Here is a 17,062-nt window from a genome sequence, read left to right on the forward strand (position 1 = left end):
ATTTATTTAATTCAAAATACGGTTTACTGCTGTCAGAAAACAGAAAAAAAATTGTATATTTGACAAATAAACATTGCTTTTTGCTTAAATTCAATATTCAAGCCAGCTCCCGCCAGCCACCTGCCACTTGGAAGATTGAACATATAATTTAAGCGAAAAGCTATGTTTATTTGTGAAAGAAACACTTTTTCTGATTTCTGACAGTAGTAAAATGTATGTTAAATTAAGTAAATTACATAAATTCTTCTGTTTTTTGTCAAATAATTTAATTTAAAAATTTTTTTTTGTAGGTACGTATCCATACTTTGGTGCTCCGTGTAGCAGTTCCACTAAGTGAATACGTTGGTGCTCGCCGCTCGGCGCTCACCCTCTTCGATTCAACCGGTTTGCGGTTTATATGTACGGGAGTGCATGGTCATAGCCACCTTTACTTAACAAGCCATGAAGAGAAAAAGGCAACATCGCAATTGATGACGTGCGTAGTCCGACTTTCGGACTACCGCTTTTGAAAACACAATTTTAAAATAGAAATTCTGGTAAAATTTATAGTATTTTTTGAGTCGAACAAGAAAATATTATTAATTAGAAGTTTGTACAAAATAAAATTAAAAGTACTTCCTTGTAAGTAACGTTTATTATACAAAAAAAAAACCAATAACAAGAATATACATGGGATTAATTTTTTTCAAATCCTAAGAAAACTAATGAGTATTTTTCAAAAATTTAAACGCAGAATGAAAGATTACGTTAGGACCGAGGGCCGAAAGTCACTGAAAACTTCTATGTTTATTTTAATAAGTTACAGGGGCGAAAAATTAAGAAAATTTAGTGTGATTTTTAGCTTCAAATATGTCATTCAAAAACAACTTTTCAGTCATTCTAAGGGACTTTCGGCCCTCGGTAATAAAGTAATCTTTCATTCAGCGTTTAAATTTTTCAAAAATACTTATTAGTTTTCTCAGGATTCGAAAAAAATGATTGCATTTAAAATACACTGAAAATTTTGACAAGCGTCAAAATTTTGCATTTTGTTCCTTTCCCTTTAAAGTTTTTCGCACTTATTTAGAAACACCCTGATTTGATAAAGAACAAAAATCTAGTTCTTAAAGTAGCTAACTTTTTTTATTATCCAACATAAGCGAAATAATAAAAAAAACAGAATGTTATTAAGAAAACCAGAGTCTATAGTTGGGTTTTAATATATTATTATTATACAAAAAAAAACCAATAACAAGAATATGTGTAAAATACTTTATTTTAAATAAATAATATCTTATTTTGAATTATATACAAATATCGCTAGAAATAACTATAACAACAATTTCTCACATGGTTTGATGTGAAGTGTTGGGGTTTAGAGTCGATAACTTTCTTTTTTTGTTATTCCCCTTAGCATTACTTTTCTTTTTATACTTTTTTGAAAATTCATCACTTTGATGGCTGCTATTTTTGTTTTTTGTATAATTATTTAAAACAATATTACACATAATTTTTATAATAGCAGAATAAACTTTGAAGGCATTTTCCCCACATTCACACTCAAATTCAAAATTTAAATGAAAGCCTTCATGTTGTAAACTTTTCATTACCAAACATGATAACAGCTTCAGGTGACAATTGTGCTGCAAAAATAATTTTTCAAGATTGGGACTATTTATAATAAATTCGAATGTTGAGCAAAGATGATAATAAATAAATTTTACTGAGTCTGTTGCTAAGCACAAACCATCTCTCTGCAAATAATCGTAGTAATCTGCTCCAGTTGTCTCTCCTTTATTGCAGAAAACAAGCTGTTTGAAATGTTCACAATAGTTTTTACTTTTATGAATTTGATGAGCCACATATCCACAAATATATAACTGGGTTGGTTCATCCAATTTATACACTTCTAAGTGGACGCATTTCTATATGCACGTAAGTTTATATAAAAATATATTATACTATAAAATATATTATATTGAACTAAAATCATCTTAATACATACCTTTTAATATTCTTTATAATTTGGAGCACGAAATATTGTAAAATGTTTGAGTTTTTCTGTAAATACAGTGAATATTATTTAAAAACATTTAAAAATAAATGAGAACTGTCAGAATTAACCGGTCTACGCTTAGATGTTGCCAAGTTTCAACTTCATGGCTTGTAAAGTAAAGGTGGCTATGGCATGGTGCATGCCGTATACATTTGTGCAGCTACACGAAGCACGGAGCACGAACGTACTGATACGTACATTTACGTACCAACCATACGTACACACAAAAACACCAAAAGTTTCTGTCTTTCCTTCAGGAAATGACAAGCTATCCTAAGAAAGTAATAATGAAACATGGCTATTTTCTCTCTAATTTCGAAAATTATCAGTTAATAAACATGACAACTTTCTAACCCACTGAAATATATTCATTTTTTTTTTTTTTTTTTTTTTTTATTAATGGCTTTGACGGAGCCAATTAGCCAGACTATTTGTGTTTTTTGTATGGTATTACAATAACAATTTTAAGTTAATATCTAAGCCTACTTATTATCTAAATTTACAGAGTGTTATACTATATTAATGAATACATTTTTCAATTTTGTGTGATATTTTTACAATTTTATAATTTTATGATCTAAGCCTATTTAAAATTTAAATTTACAGGACGTTACATATTCGTAAAGACATTGTAACGTCTGCTTATTTTTTGGAAAAAGAATTTCGTTTAAATTTACAGGTAAAGGACAATTTAGATCAATTAACTTTTCATACATTACTTTAATATTTTGTCTGTACAGTCCACACTCCAATATGAGGTGCTGTAGATCTCCCATTCCACCACAGGCGCAATATGGGTTATCACTAGAGACTGGAAAATATGCACTAAAAAATGTCTAAAATATGCATGCAATATGCATTTTAAAACAAGCTGAATATGCACAATTAACATGCAAATATGCATTTATATATGCACTTATTTTTATATGAATAATTTTATGGTTTACGTTAAATACATAAATAAATAAAAAATAATAAAAATAAATAAATAGGTTTGAATTTAAACCAAATTGTATTATTATTTCTTAATATATTTTTTTAACTTCAGGTTTTGTGACAAATAAAACGGCAAAATATTTTATTTTGACCACAAGATAAATAAGAGTACAATAAAATAAATGTACATATTTTTATTGTTACAATATTGATTCATATTTTCTAAACTAATATTATAAAAAGAGTACAATAAAACAAATTTACATATTTTTATTGTTACAATAAATAATCATATATTGATTCATATTTTCTAAACTAATATTATGTCTTCTATCTGTTAATATTTGTTTATAGGCAGAAAAAGATCTCTCAACGTCACAAGATGTAATTGGGGCATATTTAAACTTTGCTATTAGAGACGGATCCATATTAATATTTTCATCGAAGTTTCCAAAATTGATTATATTATTTATTGAACGCAATAAAGTGAAACCCTCATTTTTGTTTAAAACGTCATCAAGTTTATCTTTAATTTTTACTCCAATTTCCCCATTCAGATTTGTTATTTTCTGTTTAACCGAATCAACAATAGACATACTATTGTGAAGACATAAATTTTGAGCCTCTAATTTTGTAATTGAACTTTCAATGATATCGAAATTCGATTTTATATACAACAATTGATTTTTAATAGACTTTTCTTTAAAAATATTTTGACAGTTATCAATAGCGGTACAAGTCGGATCAAAACTTGAAATAACGCTTTTGATGTCGTCGTAGTGTTCAGATAAAAATATAGCACTTTTAAGCCAAGTTCCCCATCTGGTTAATACTGGTTCTGGTGGTAAAGGAATATCGGGAAGCATCTCCCTATATACCTGTACACGTAGTGGTGCTTTCAGAAATACTTTTTTTACATTATTTATTAAGGTGTTTACATTGGGAAATTCAATTCTAACTTTCTCTGCAACTCTGTTTAGGCCGTGCGCCAAACATGTACAGTGAATTAAATTAGGGAAAAAGATTTTAAGATTGGATGCAGCTTTCATCATATATGAGGCGGCATCACTAAGCATTAATAATATTTTTTCAAATGGTACTTGATCAGGTAAAAAAAAATTTGTTAGGGATTCGTTAACAAATCTAGCTATTGTAGCATAGTTTGTTTTTTCCAAACATTTTACACTAATTAAGTATGAGTTTTTAAAATCGCCAGAGTCGTTAAGAACTCCAACAATTAGATTCGCAATTTGTCGACCCTTTGTATCCGTTGTTTCGTCGACGGAAATCCAAAGATATTCGGCTTTTAACTGATTTTTAATACTCGTCATCACATCTTTGTAACATGCACTGACATATTTTTTCCGAAGAGTTGAAGAACTTGGTATTTGAGCTGGTTTATCTTTAATCTTGCAATAAGTTTTTAAAAAGTTTTGACACGATTTATGTTCTAACTTGTGCAGAGGGATATTGCAGTTCAAAAAAAAATGGCATAAATCCTTTGCAAAGGTTTCTTGCCCAACTGACGTATTCTGAATCTGCAAACTGTTCTGTAGAATCTGCTGGCGAGGTTTATTATCATTTTTTGATAGCTTAGTTTGGTGAAGTGAAGTTTTTATGTGTTGAACTACTTGGAATTTCTTTTGACATGGAATCTGGAATATAATGATAATGATGTTTTAGATGTTTTCGTAAATAGATACCTACATTAAAATGATCAAACTTTTTAAACCTCCCCCAATTTTTTTTTATTTCTCAAAGTGAAATTGAAATCGTCAAACAATAAAGTACAGTCAGTGTACCGTAGTATACAGGGTGGGCCACTCTCAACACCTCGCTCTGGATAAGCCAAACCGTTGCGAACTTTAAAAAACAGTTTTTGAAGAAATGGGACGGTTTGTCATTTTAGAATAGACAGACACATAGATGTGCAAAGAAGTTTGATAAGTTTAAAAATCTATTGAAGTGGAGAACTTACCTTTTTATCACAAATGGTGCAAAACATACTTTCACTGTCGATAACTTTTAGATGATTGTTACTTCCAATCCAACTTCTGAGAAGACTTGATTTTTCCCTTGCTACTTTAGGCATTTTCACAATAATAATAAAATGATTTTTTTACACAGTATAGTCAATAACTTGCAATCACAAAAGTTGAATAATCGGCGATTGATTTAAGACTAACCATTCATAAAATAAAATAATCTATCCTACCCTTAAAATGCTTAAAATTTCGTTTTGGTTGGTTTTCCCAGAATAATTCATAGTTGGCCGACACCAGCAGAAAGTACAGGTAATATTTGTAATGTTATTCAAAATATAATCGGTATTTACTTAGGTAATTTGTAAATTCTGAGAAGTCTATAAATCTTAAATATCCGGATAATGATACCTGCAGCTATAAATAACGCCCATTATGTTTATGGGTACAACAACAAAGGAGCTTAACAGCAAAATATTTACTTTCACATTTTATTTTAATGGATGTTGATGTTACTAATATATACCTTATTTTTAAATGGGGTAGAGTAAATTCCCATCAAAATATGCATTTATATGCTCTTAAATCTCCAAATATGCAAGGCATATGCATTTATGAAAAACATGAGAAATATGCAGCATATATATGCATATGCATTTTGCATATAATCCAGTCTTTAGTTATCACTGATACCTATGCTGTGTTTGTATGCTGGGGTTAGTGCGTGATTTGACCTCATTCTGTTTATTGTTTTTATAAATAGCCTATTTGATTCTTCTTTAAACCATCTCTCATTGGGAATTAGTGGCTGGCAATTTCTAAAATTTATTCCCGTTGTACTTTGGTTATATACGCGTTGCCAATTTTGTTTGCAATGGTTTTTACTGATATTATCTATATCGGTTACTGGTAGAAGTATGTTGCTTATGTTTTGTTTGGTTAAAGCTGCAGATTTAGCTAATTTGTCGACTTCTTCATTTCCTAATATTCCAGAATGTCCTTTCACCCAACAAATAATAATTGAACTGCCCGAGGAAATAAAATCATAATATAGACTCTTAATTTCTATCTCAATGTGGTTTAGATTTTTTGTCGATTGGATAGAAGTGAGTTTGTCCACAATACTTCTACAATCGGTGAAAATGATATAATTGTCCATACCAACAGAGGCTATATATTTTAACGCAAGTAATAAAGCTGATAATTCGGCAGTATATATTGCAGCTTCATTAGGCAATCGGCATGATTCTTTGTATTCAGAATTCCAGTGATATATTGCACATCCGGTTTTATTTTGAATTTTGGAGCCGTCAGTAAAAATATATTGAAACATAGGCCACCTGTCTTTAATTATTTTGTTGATAATATTACCTGGAAGGTTTGAATCCATGTAGTTTGTTTGTATTACCTTGGAAAAGAGAGTTTCAGGAGGTTTAGTGTAAATTAAAGGTATTTTATTTTTGTACATTTGGTTTTCATTCATTGTCAACTTCCTGTAGCTTTCAACGTATATGGAGGTTTTTTTAGTACACCAATATTTATGGCTTAAATCTAAATATTCAAGTTACAAATAGTCCTTAAGTAGCTGACGTTTTTTGAGATAGCTCTAGCTACAAACTTATCTGTACAAAACTGTCTACGTAGAGTAAGTGGTGGTTCCTTAGCTTCAATCTCAATAATAGTAATAGGAGTAGATTTTAAGTAACCGAGACAGAGTCTCAAACATTTATTCCTTTGGATTTCAACTTTATTAAGATAACCTGTTGACGCAGACCCATATAAATGACAACTATAGTCGAAAATTGGTCGAATCATTGAGCGATAGAATAGCAATGCAATATTCGGGTCAGCTCCCTATATTCTATATTCATTTAGAAAGAGGTTCTAAGAAGAAAGTATCTTCTTTTTCTTCTACGGCACTACAGCCCAAATTGAGCCTTGGCCTCCTTTATTTTTTTGCCTCCACCCTTGTTTGTCTGTGGTTGCTCTTCTACTTACACGGACTCATAAAAGGGCTTGTGCGTCGCTGTTTACTGTGTCGTCCCAGCGCTTTCTTGGCTTTCCAACCGATCTCTTTCCATGCATTCTAGCGTTCAGTGCTCTTTTTGGTAGCCTATCCTCTCCCATTATTATAACATGTCCGGCCCATTGCAATCTTTGTATTCTAATGAAGTCTGACAAGGGTGATTCCTTATAAAGTTGATAAAGCTCGTTGTTGTATCGAATTCTGAAGATTCCGTTTTCCCTCACAGGACCTAGTATTCTCCTCTTACTTTCATATCGAATGTGTCGAGTTTGTTTTTGGATGTTTCTTTCAGGACCCATGCTTCACTGCCATAGCATGCTATTGGTCGAATTAAGGTTTTTCAGATTCTCATGTTTGTATTTCGATTTACACGTTTAGACCGAAATATATGGGAGAAGGCACAATAAGCTCTGTTTGCCTTGCGTTATTCTCTTCCGTATTTCTCCATCTTCTGATCTGTCGGCATATATTTCTACTCCCAGGTATGTAAACTTTCCAACCGTTTCAATGTCATCTTCATGTATAATGTTTTGTGGGACTATATTTCTTCTCGTCTGTATCCCTATTTTTGTTTTTTCTGTGTTAATTTCCAGACCTATAGCCTTTTCGTTTGCGTTCTTAACTCTGAGTATGTTTTCTGTGCTCCTGTTGATGTTCTACTCATAATATTAATATCGTCGGCATAAGCAACCAGTTAAACCGTTCTATTGGTCAGTAGGTTTCCTCACCCAGTTTGCATTTGCCTAACCCCATACTCCAGTGCCAGGTTAAACATTGTTGGGGCCACCCCATCTCCCTGCTTCAGTCCCTGCGAGATTTTGAAAAAGTCTGTCCTGTGTTTTTTAATTTGTACACATGCCTGAGTTTCATCCATTGTGGCTTTAATGAGTCCAATTAGCTTGTGTGGCATTGCCAATTCAGCCATAGTATAGTCCAGCGATACTCAACCTTTTTCTTTCCTGGGCCACATAGTAGCTATTGCTACAGCTTGCGGGCCGCAATCAAGATGAAGTAGTATACAGGGTGTTTCATTGGGAAACGGAAATACTTAAATGGTGAATACAGGTCACTGAGATGGTGCTAGATATTCTACATTTATTGCCCCATCGATTTTTATAACCGAGTTACAGGGTGGTTTTATCGAATTTGCCCATTTATTTCTGGACCCATACTTTATAACCACGTTGTATATTTTTTTCATATTTGGTCCACATATGTCATATTTAGAAGCCAAACCACCCAACTACTAATTAGAGGAAAAATCCAGGTCAGGATTAAAAAAATTACACTTGAATTCATTTTGACTTTGATTATAACATCCTTTATATTGAAATTTTCAAAACCTGTTTGCACATTTGAAAAGAGCACAAAAAACTGAGTTTATAGGTTCGCTTTAATTTTTGTGCAGAAAATTTAATCTCTTTAATTTGGAAATGAAATATATTGAAAATTTTAAGAACTCTGAGATTAAAAAGCAGGTTTTAAAGCACTTTTAATAATAAATTATTGAATTTAATGAATAAATCCTGATTTTAACAATAATCAATTTTGTATGTACTTAGTTACTACATTGGAATGACCCACTTACTACTAATCACAACAAAAAACCAGGTCCAGGTTAACAAAAAATATAAAGTGATTTTGATCTTGAAACAACAACCTGTATATTGAAATTCTCAAAACTCGTTTACACATTTGAAAAGAGCACAAAAACTAAGTTTAATAGTTCACCTCCATTTTTTGTGTATACAATTTAATGAAATTTTTAAGAACTTATAACAAAAATTTCGATATAAATATGTAATTATTTCGAAATTAGTGTCCTTAAATTGTCTGCACAAAAAATTGAAGCTGGCAATTAAACTTAGTTTTTGTGCTCCTCCCAAATGTGCAAACGGATTTTTAAAATTTTCATATATAGGGTGTTATTTCAAGGTCATAATTATTTTTTATTTTTTTGTTAATCCGAACCCGGATTTTTCTGATGATAAATAAGTGGGTTGTTCCAATATAATAAATAAGTATGGATTATTTTTAAAATGAGTATGTATTCGGTACATTCCATGTCAAATCACTCAGGCAAAAAAGTTTGGATCTCCGATTTGTCTGAAAATTGGTATATAGCTTCTGCGGGACGTAAAAATAAGATATTTAAGGTCAAAACATCTTCTTCTTCTTTTTTTCTCAAAATGTTATTTTATGCGATTTTACAGTGATTTGGTGTTTATTTAAACAAATTTGCATTTTCTGTCGTAAAGTATCAATGAAAAACATGATATTTTAATAGAAAGGACTCAAAAATGTCATTATATGGCATTATAACAAGTTATTTTGAATCAAAACAAGTTTTTGATCAAATTTTATAGTGTAAAAAACGTTAAAATACCGTTTTTTACATTTTCCTCCATTCCCAAAATACATCATCATCGATTTGGCTGAAAATTTGCCCACAGATAGCCAAAAGATAGGACTTTAAGTCGTTAGAAGGATTTGAATTATATTACAATACCAAAAAAGTTACATGCAGTAATATCAGACTCAAAAGTATATATTAGTCCAGTCGGGATAGCATTTGACCTTGAATGCCGAGCTGCCCAAAATGAATTCCTCCGTTACGTTAGCCGCCATCTTGATTTTAAAGGAGAACCTGTTTTGCTCAATATCTCCGCCATTTTTAACTTTTCGAAAAAAATGGTAGGAACTGAAATTGTTCCAAATAAATCGTATTTATAATTATTACAATTTCTTTTTAACAATTTTTGTCGTGAGGTCGATATTTTCGAGTTAATTGTACTTACAGTAGACGCCTGTATTTTTGACTATAATATTGCATGTAACTTTTTTGGTATTGTAATATAATTCAAATCCTTCTCACCACTTAAAGTCCTATGTTTTGTCTATCTGTGGACAAATTTTCAGCCAAATTGATTATGATGTATTTCGGGAATGGAGAAAAATGTAAAAAACGGTATTTTAACGTTTTCTACACTATAAAATTTGATCCAAAGCTTGTTTTGAATCAAAATAACTTGTTATAATGCCAGATAATGACATTTTTGAGTCCCTTCTATTCAAATATTATGTTTTCCATTGATACTTTACGATAGAAAATGCAAATTTGTATAAATAAACACTAAATCGCTGTAAAATCGCATAAAATAACATTTTGAGAAAAAAAGAAGCAGAAGATTTTTTGACCTTAAATATCTTATTTTTACGTCCCGCAGAAGCTATATACTAATTTTCAGACAAATCGGAGGTCCATAATTTTTTTTGCTCCAAAATTGAGTGATTTGAAATGGAATGACCCATTCCTTAACTTTAATAATTTATTATTCAAAGTGCTTTAAAAACCTGTTTTTGACTCTTAGAGTTCTTAAAAATTTCAGTATATTTAATGCCAAAATTAAAGTCATTAAATTTTCTGAGCACAAAATTTAAGTGAACCTGTAAACTCAGTTTTTTGTGCTCTTTTGCAGTAAATGCGATAAATGCAGTAAATAAGCGTTGAATATTTTTTAGATGGGTATTCGTTTTAACTTTAATAATTATTTATTATCAAAAGTTAATAATACCTGCTCTTTAATCTCAGAGTTCTTAAAAATTTCAATATAATTTCCCAATTAAAGTCATCAAATTGTCTGCCTCACGCACAAACACGCCTTAAACACATCGGCACACCATCAAATAATTTGACAAACACGTGAAATTTGACAAATAATTCGATCGTTTACGGGGCCCTTTAGTGAGCCTTCGGGCCGCAGGTTGAGTATCACTGGTATAGTCTGTTCCTTTTGACTGAGTCGTATCGATGCCTCTTTGAAGTCTAATTAGATAAAAATAAGAAGAAAGAATCATGTGTCTAATTAGAGATGCTGCGAGAGGGTTAAATTCTCTATAAAATTCGATTTCTTCAGCTGCGACAAAAATCCCGTTAGGATTTCACGAATTTTCGAAAGCAAAAAAGCACAAAAAAAACGATTTTAGAGCGAATGGATAAAGTAGCGTATCAGTGGTATGTACCTAATGTTCAAAATAACCACCTCCAACGTCTATGCAAGTTTTATGCAAATGACCAAGGTACATTTCTTAACTATCGTAAAAAGAAAATAAATACATATTTTACACCTCTTATTATTAGGTTCGTATTATTTGTTTGTAGACTACCAGCCAGGGGTTTTCGAATAGTATGTAGACTCTTAGGTGTGAAATACTCCGTAGAAGGAAAAGAAAACGTAAATCCCGATAGCGGGGGAGTAGTCCTGATTAATCATCAAAGTATTTTAGATCTTTTAGGTAAGATACAACTTTGTTATATCCAATAAATATGTAATTCATATACAGTAAGCGCCACGCTAGTGACGCTAGTAGACACGGGTACCTATGTAATTGCTAATGGTAGGGGAGCCCAAGCGGGGATTTTTGCAGTTACTCGAGCGCGTCAGATTATCATATGAGGAGAAACGTGGTACTCTGCAGATGTACCTCTGCCATATATTGGCTCTTAACACAGGGGAGTTCGTTTAGGGGGGCCCGAAAAAAAAAATCTATCCTTAAAAATACTCGAAATTGTCAGATTAAGATAAGGTAAGTTAAATACATGCAAAACAGTGTATATTTAAAAAATCTGACGATTTGAGCGGGGCGTAAGGGAATTGGTGAGTCACAAAGTTTCACAAGAAAAAGGCGAATATTTCGCGAAATGAACGTCAGATCGAAAAACTAAAAACTACACGTTCAATATTTTTCAAAAATCTATCGATAGATACCAAACACGACCCCTCACAGAGAGGGGTGGGGGGTAAATTTTAAATTTTAAATACAAATCCCGCGATATTTAGCAAAATAAACATAAGATCGAAAAACTGCAAAATACACATATTTAATATTTTTAAAAAATATATCGAATGGTACCAAACGCGACCCCCACGGAGGTGGGGTGGGGGGATACTTTAAAATCTTAAATGGGAGCCCCCATTTTTTATTGCAGATTTGAATTCTCTGCATAAAAATAAGCAACTTTTATTCGAAACATTTTTTCGAATTATGGATAGATGGCGCTATATTCGGAAAAAACGATTATTGGAAATGGAAAATTAAATTAAAACATGGCAAGCGCCCGCTAAAATGGAAAATTTTACTTAACTTTTTTTTGTTTTAGGACCTAATAATCACAACCCAATAGGTCCCCAAAGCGCTCGAGTGACTGCACATTTAGCATACTTTGCTCCCCTACCAGGACTAATCCGGCCCGTTCTCACATGTGACTTTCATGTATGTCATGTCATGTGACCGTCATGTCATGTATGCCATGTATTTTATAAATTTTACAATTTTAACACATAACAACAATAATAATGACCACTATAAACTTATACAATTGTTCTATTCGCTGTGAGCCGATGAGTAGAGAGGATTTGACAGTTTTTGCCAGTGATGTGGGAGGGAGTCCTCCCTCCCACATCACTGGTTTTTGCCAACGCTGTTAGTGGCAGTTTTGTGCATTGAATTTGAACAATTTTATCAGAAAAGTACAAGTTTCAAACCGCGAGAGAGCGCTACCGACGAAACTCACAGCCAATAAAAACAGAGGTAACCTCTAAATTTCACATAAACTTCTTCTTTTTCTCAATGGCCTCACTTGCACATAACTCGAAAAGTATTGTCTTAGTGAAAAAACTCTATAGAACAAAAGTTGCTTAAAATTAGTTATTTTATCCAATTCCGGACTTATTTTGAATGTATATTTTTACCTCCGAGAAGGGGGTATTCCCTCCATTTTTGTAAAATGGAGGGGATGTAGAATTGTAAACTTTTTCTTATATAATAATAGACAATTTTAACTACCTATTCCCAAATTTTCATCCTTCTTTTATTTTTTTGGAGGTTTTCGTTAAGTTTTGTATTCCTTGATCAGGCTATAGGGCGGCGTTGGCGTAGAGATAGATGCTAGTTTTGCATTGGAGTAAATGTGAAAATTTCGAAAATAATTAATTATTCGTAGTTAATATAAGATTACTGGTTTTGGTGGTTAATATTATTTAAATATGAGTGCCAAGAAAGCTTACGCTAAAAGAACTTGCTTCGTACCGGGATTTATATCGAATTATCGTTCCGATAAAAAATTCAAAAGGGAACTTAACGAAGTTAATACAAGACTTTTCATAAAGATTTGTCTTTATGTTATTTATAACGTTCATGGATTATATTCGTTTGTATGTTATTTCCTTGTCCTTCGGTGTAAATAAAATTTGTGTTTTACCTATTATTGGTTTTTATTTTAACCTGAAAATTATAATAATAATAGTAAGAGAATCTTGAAAGTTTTTCTGTCGAAACAATGCATTTTTTGAGACAAAATATTTTACAAAAATTACCATTAATTTTATAAAAGTCAGACTATTGTCTGTAGTTAATTTACATATATTTTTATTAACTAAATTTAAACATCTGTATATTATGCTTTCAGAATATAAATGAAGTGTTCAAAAGAAAAAGCATTTTAAATTCTGATAAAAAGAATAATTCAAAAATATTTTGATCAATAAGCTTCAAATAATTTAAATAACTTTTTAAAAAAAATTAGGTACAGGTTCAAATTTTTCAACTAACAAACTTTCTGATATCAATTAATTTGCTGTTAAAATACCATTGGTATATAAATGTGGCAGTTAGATAATAATATGACAAAATATTTCCACTTCAAAATAAGCTGTCCCACATTATTAAAGTAATGACAAAAATTTAAATTTAATGTTGATGTCATATTTCCTACAATGGTATAGAAAGAATACACTTTTTACCACACGTCGATATGTTATAAAGTTAAAATAATTTATTGTTGGCATAAAACATATTCAGTACTAATCAACCAATAAATGAATGTCTAGTTAGACTGAAAACATGAATAAAATAAGTTAATTAATAAATAAGTCCATAAGACCTAATGTGTATTTGTAGCACCTATTCGAACACTTGCGCCTCTAGCGGCGATTGCTTAAAGCTGAATTAGATGTTAAAAAGTTAGCCCACAAACGATGCATTACGTTTCCACTCCTTCTTACAGTACAGGTCTCCATAGTTGGAGACCTGTATCCAATCACGATGCAGTAGAAATAAACAAATCAAGACACGTTAAATGCTACTAGGAGCACTCCCGAATCATAGTTTACAATGTTTACATTGTAAATCCCAAATCATGATTTCCAAAAGTTTATACATTGTAAATTATGATTTGGGAGTGCTCCTAGTAGCATTTAACGTGTCTTGGTTTGTTTATTTCTACTGCATCTTGATTGTAAATTTAGTATAGGCATTTCTAAGTTATTCAGTGATATCTCGAATATTCTCAAACAATACTTCTTCTTCTACGTCAAGGGACTTTTTCTATGTAGGGTCAATCTGATTACCTACTTCTCGGTATAAAAATAAACAGTGCAACAAGTGAAGGGTCCAGGACTGTATTAGCTCAATCTGACCGTGTATCTACTATCGTGGCGGTTACTGTAGGTATAGAAATTGTTCTCTATAAAGAACTTTTTCGTAATACCTGCACTTAAATTTTGACACTTTAATTGACACTTTGTATAGTTTTTTTCACCGCTGCTATTTAAGAGGAAACAGTAGCGATCAACAGGTAGCGAAAACGTGTTCCAAGATTGCGGCTGTAATTTTGAATATTTTTTCGAGATATTTGGCACACTTATTCATAATATAATAAAGAATGGCGGTACAGAGTCCAATTTGAAAAATATATTAATATGTGGAAATTACTCTGTAATTAAATACAATATTAAAAAAACGAGCCTGTACCGCCATTAAGAAGAACAAAAAAATACACTTTCTTCAAATAAATTTTTTTATCCGATGCCTAGATTTTGTGTCATTTTGTAACTACTAAAATTTTTTATTTCATTAGTAGTTCCAAAATGACACAAAATCTAGGCATCGGATAAAAAATTTTATTTGAAGAAAGTGTATTTTTTTGTTCTTCTTAATGGCGGTACAGGCTCGTTTTTTTAATATTGCATTTAATTACAGAGTAATTTCCACATATTAATATATTTTTTAAATTGGGCTCTGTACCGCCATTCTTTATTATATTACGAATACGTGTGTCAAATATCTCGAAAAAATATTCAAAATTACAGCCGCAATCTTGGAACGCGTTTTGGCTACCTGTTGATCGCTACTGTATCACCTTAATGTATATAGTGAAATCATCTGCCAGGAAGCCCTTTTGCAAGCAAATGAAGGCATCGTAATCAATGGAGAGGTTGTAAATAATATTCGATACGCGGACGACGCGGGGGGGGGGGTTACAACTACTTGATGGTCTTTGGGGGGTATGGAATAGTAATGGTGTTAAACGTATAGAGCTCAAAGTACATCCAAATGGGGGGGTTATAACCCCCAAAACAGCCCCCTAGTTACGCCTATGGTATAAACGGCATTCAAATTGAAAAAGTATCAAGTTACAAATACTTGAGAACTTTAATAAACGAAACTGGAGACCAAAACAATGAAATAAAAAGACGTATCCAATTTGCCAGGGCTACCTTTATAAAGATGAGAAAATTCTTCTGCAACAGAGATATAAGCATCCCTCTACGATTGAGAATGCTAGGAGGCTACGTATTTAACACGCTATTATACGGTGTAAAGGCCTGGACTCTCAAACAGAGCAACATCAAAAATATTTAAAGTTTCGAGATGTGGTGCTACCGTCGAATGCTGAAGATAAGTTGGATTGAAAGAATCACAAACCTTGAAGTAATACGAAGGATAGGAAGAGACCCAGAAATTTTGTTAACGATAAAACGAAGAAAACTCGAATATTTGGGTCACCTGATGAGAGGTCATATACGCATTACTTCAAAATATAATGCAAGGAAAAATAGAAGGAAAACGGAATCTAGGCCGTACAAGAATGTCATGGTTGCGGAATTTGAGAGAGTGGTTTGGCTGCACCACTTGATGCCTTCCAGTCTCCGATAGGAGTGGCACAAGAAGAAGAAGATAGATTTTGTTATACTTATTTTCTTATCTTTTAGTAATTTTTGGTTTTTCCAGTACGTTTCGTCGCCTGCGTTTTGTCACTTTATGTGTTATGTTCCAAAATAGCATAACTAGAGTTGATTTAAAAATAACAGTTCCAAAATAGCATAACTAAAAAAAGTTTCAAAAATGCACAATCTTGGATAACTGAAGAATAAACAGTAGAATTTCAGAGAAATTAATATCACAATATGTATATACTGAAAATCAGTTCTCAAAATCCACAAAGTTAATACTGGAAGAGAACAATACCTTACGGCACTCTTAACTCACATTTAATTGTAAAAGGTGTTCTAAACTAAATCAACGCAAGCTACTACATAAATATAATAATAGCTACACAATAATTCATACCATGAAAAGAACGTATCTTGTTAATTCATTATTTTTTTTAGTTTTATCCATTCTATGGCCGACTATTCCAAGATGTTCGACAATAGCCAAAAAGTCCCTCCTGTACGTCGTACCAATTGGTTTCGCAATTGGATTATGTGGCGCCATCTTCATTGATAGAGAAAAATCGTCACAATCGCACGAAGCTGTCAACAAGACTGCCACACAAATAAACAAAAGACAGGTGGGTAGTGTTGAAATTATAGTAAATATTATGAAATTTCTCAAATGCGTAGTTAAAACGTATCTACATACACCGAATTTATATTTTGTCTACTTAAATTTTCGATCTCTACTCTAAGCGCTAACACAGACGGGGCGGCGTACGTCGACTGAACACTGAAACCCCGCTGAGATGTCGAAAGCGACACATCCTTTACTTTATTTTGATGCAGTGACACACACCAGGCACTCTTAAAATTTTCGTTGCATCGACGTACCCGCAGCCCATGCTAGAAACCATGTGTCGCCAAGCGGCTTTACGACATCGGACGGCATATCATAAATCCGTGTATAGTGGTAAATACAACACAGACGTTTGAGCTGTTTTCGAATCTTGTTTAATGATGGATATTGCAGACTTGAACTATATTTTGACTTAAATTTTTTACTCACATATCAAGTTATTTTTAT

The 17,062-nt window shown here is 32.1% G+C and overlaps 1 protein-coding gene across 5 annotated transcripts in view; it reads left to right on the plus strand.

The window, feature by feature from the left end:
* The window catches only part of LOC114328240 (1-acyl-sn-glycerol-3-phosphate acyltransferase beta), a 70,605-nt gene that overhangs the window by 36,230 nt on the left and 17,313 nt on the right, over positions 1–17,062 (plus strand). For all 5 annotated transcript variants that reach the window (XM_050659592.1, XM_050659589.1, XM_050659590.1 and 2 more), the window contains exons 3-4: positions 11,142–11,275; positions 16,432–16,613. In XM_050659592.1, coding sequence (XP_050515549.1) covers positions 11,142–11,275; positions 16,432–16,613 — 316 coding nt within the window. The remainder of the gene's footprint in view (positions 1–11,141; positions 11,276–16,431; positions 16,614–17,062) is intronic.

Source organism: Diabrotica virgifera, chromosome 8 (assembly GCF_917563875.1).
Source record: "Diabrotica virgifera virgifera chromosome 8, PGI_DIABVI_V3a".
NCBI lineage: Eukaryota > Metazoa > Arthropoda > Insecta > Coleoptera > Chrysomelidae > Diabrotica > Diabrotica virgifera.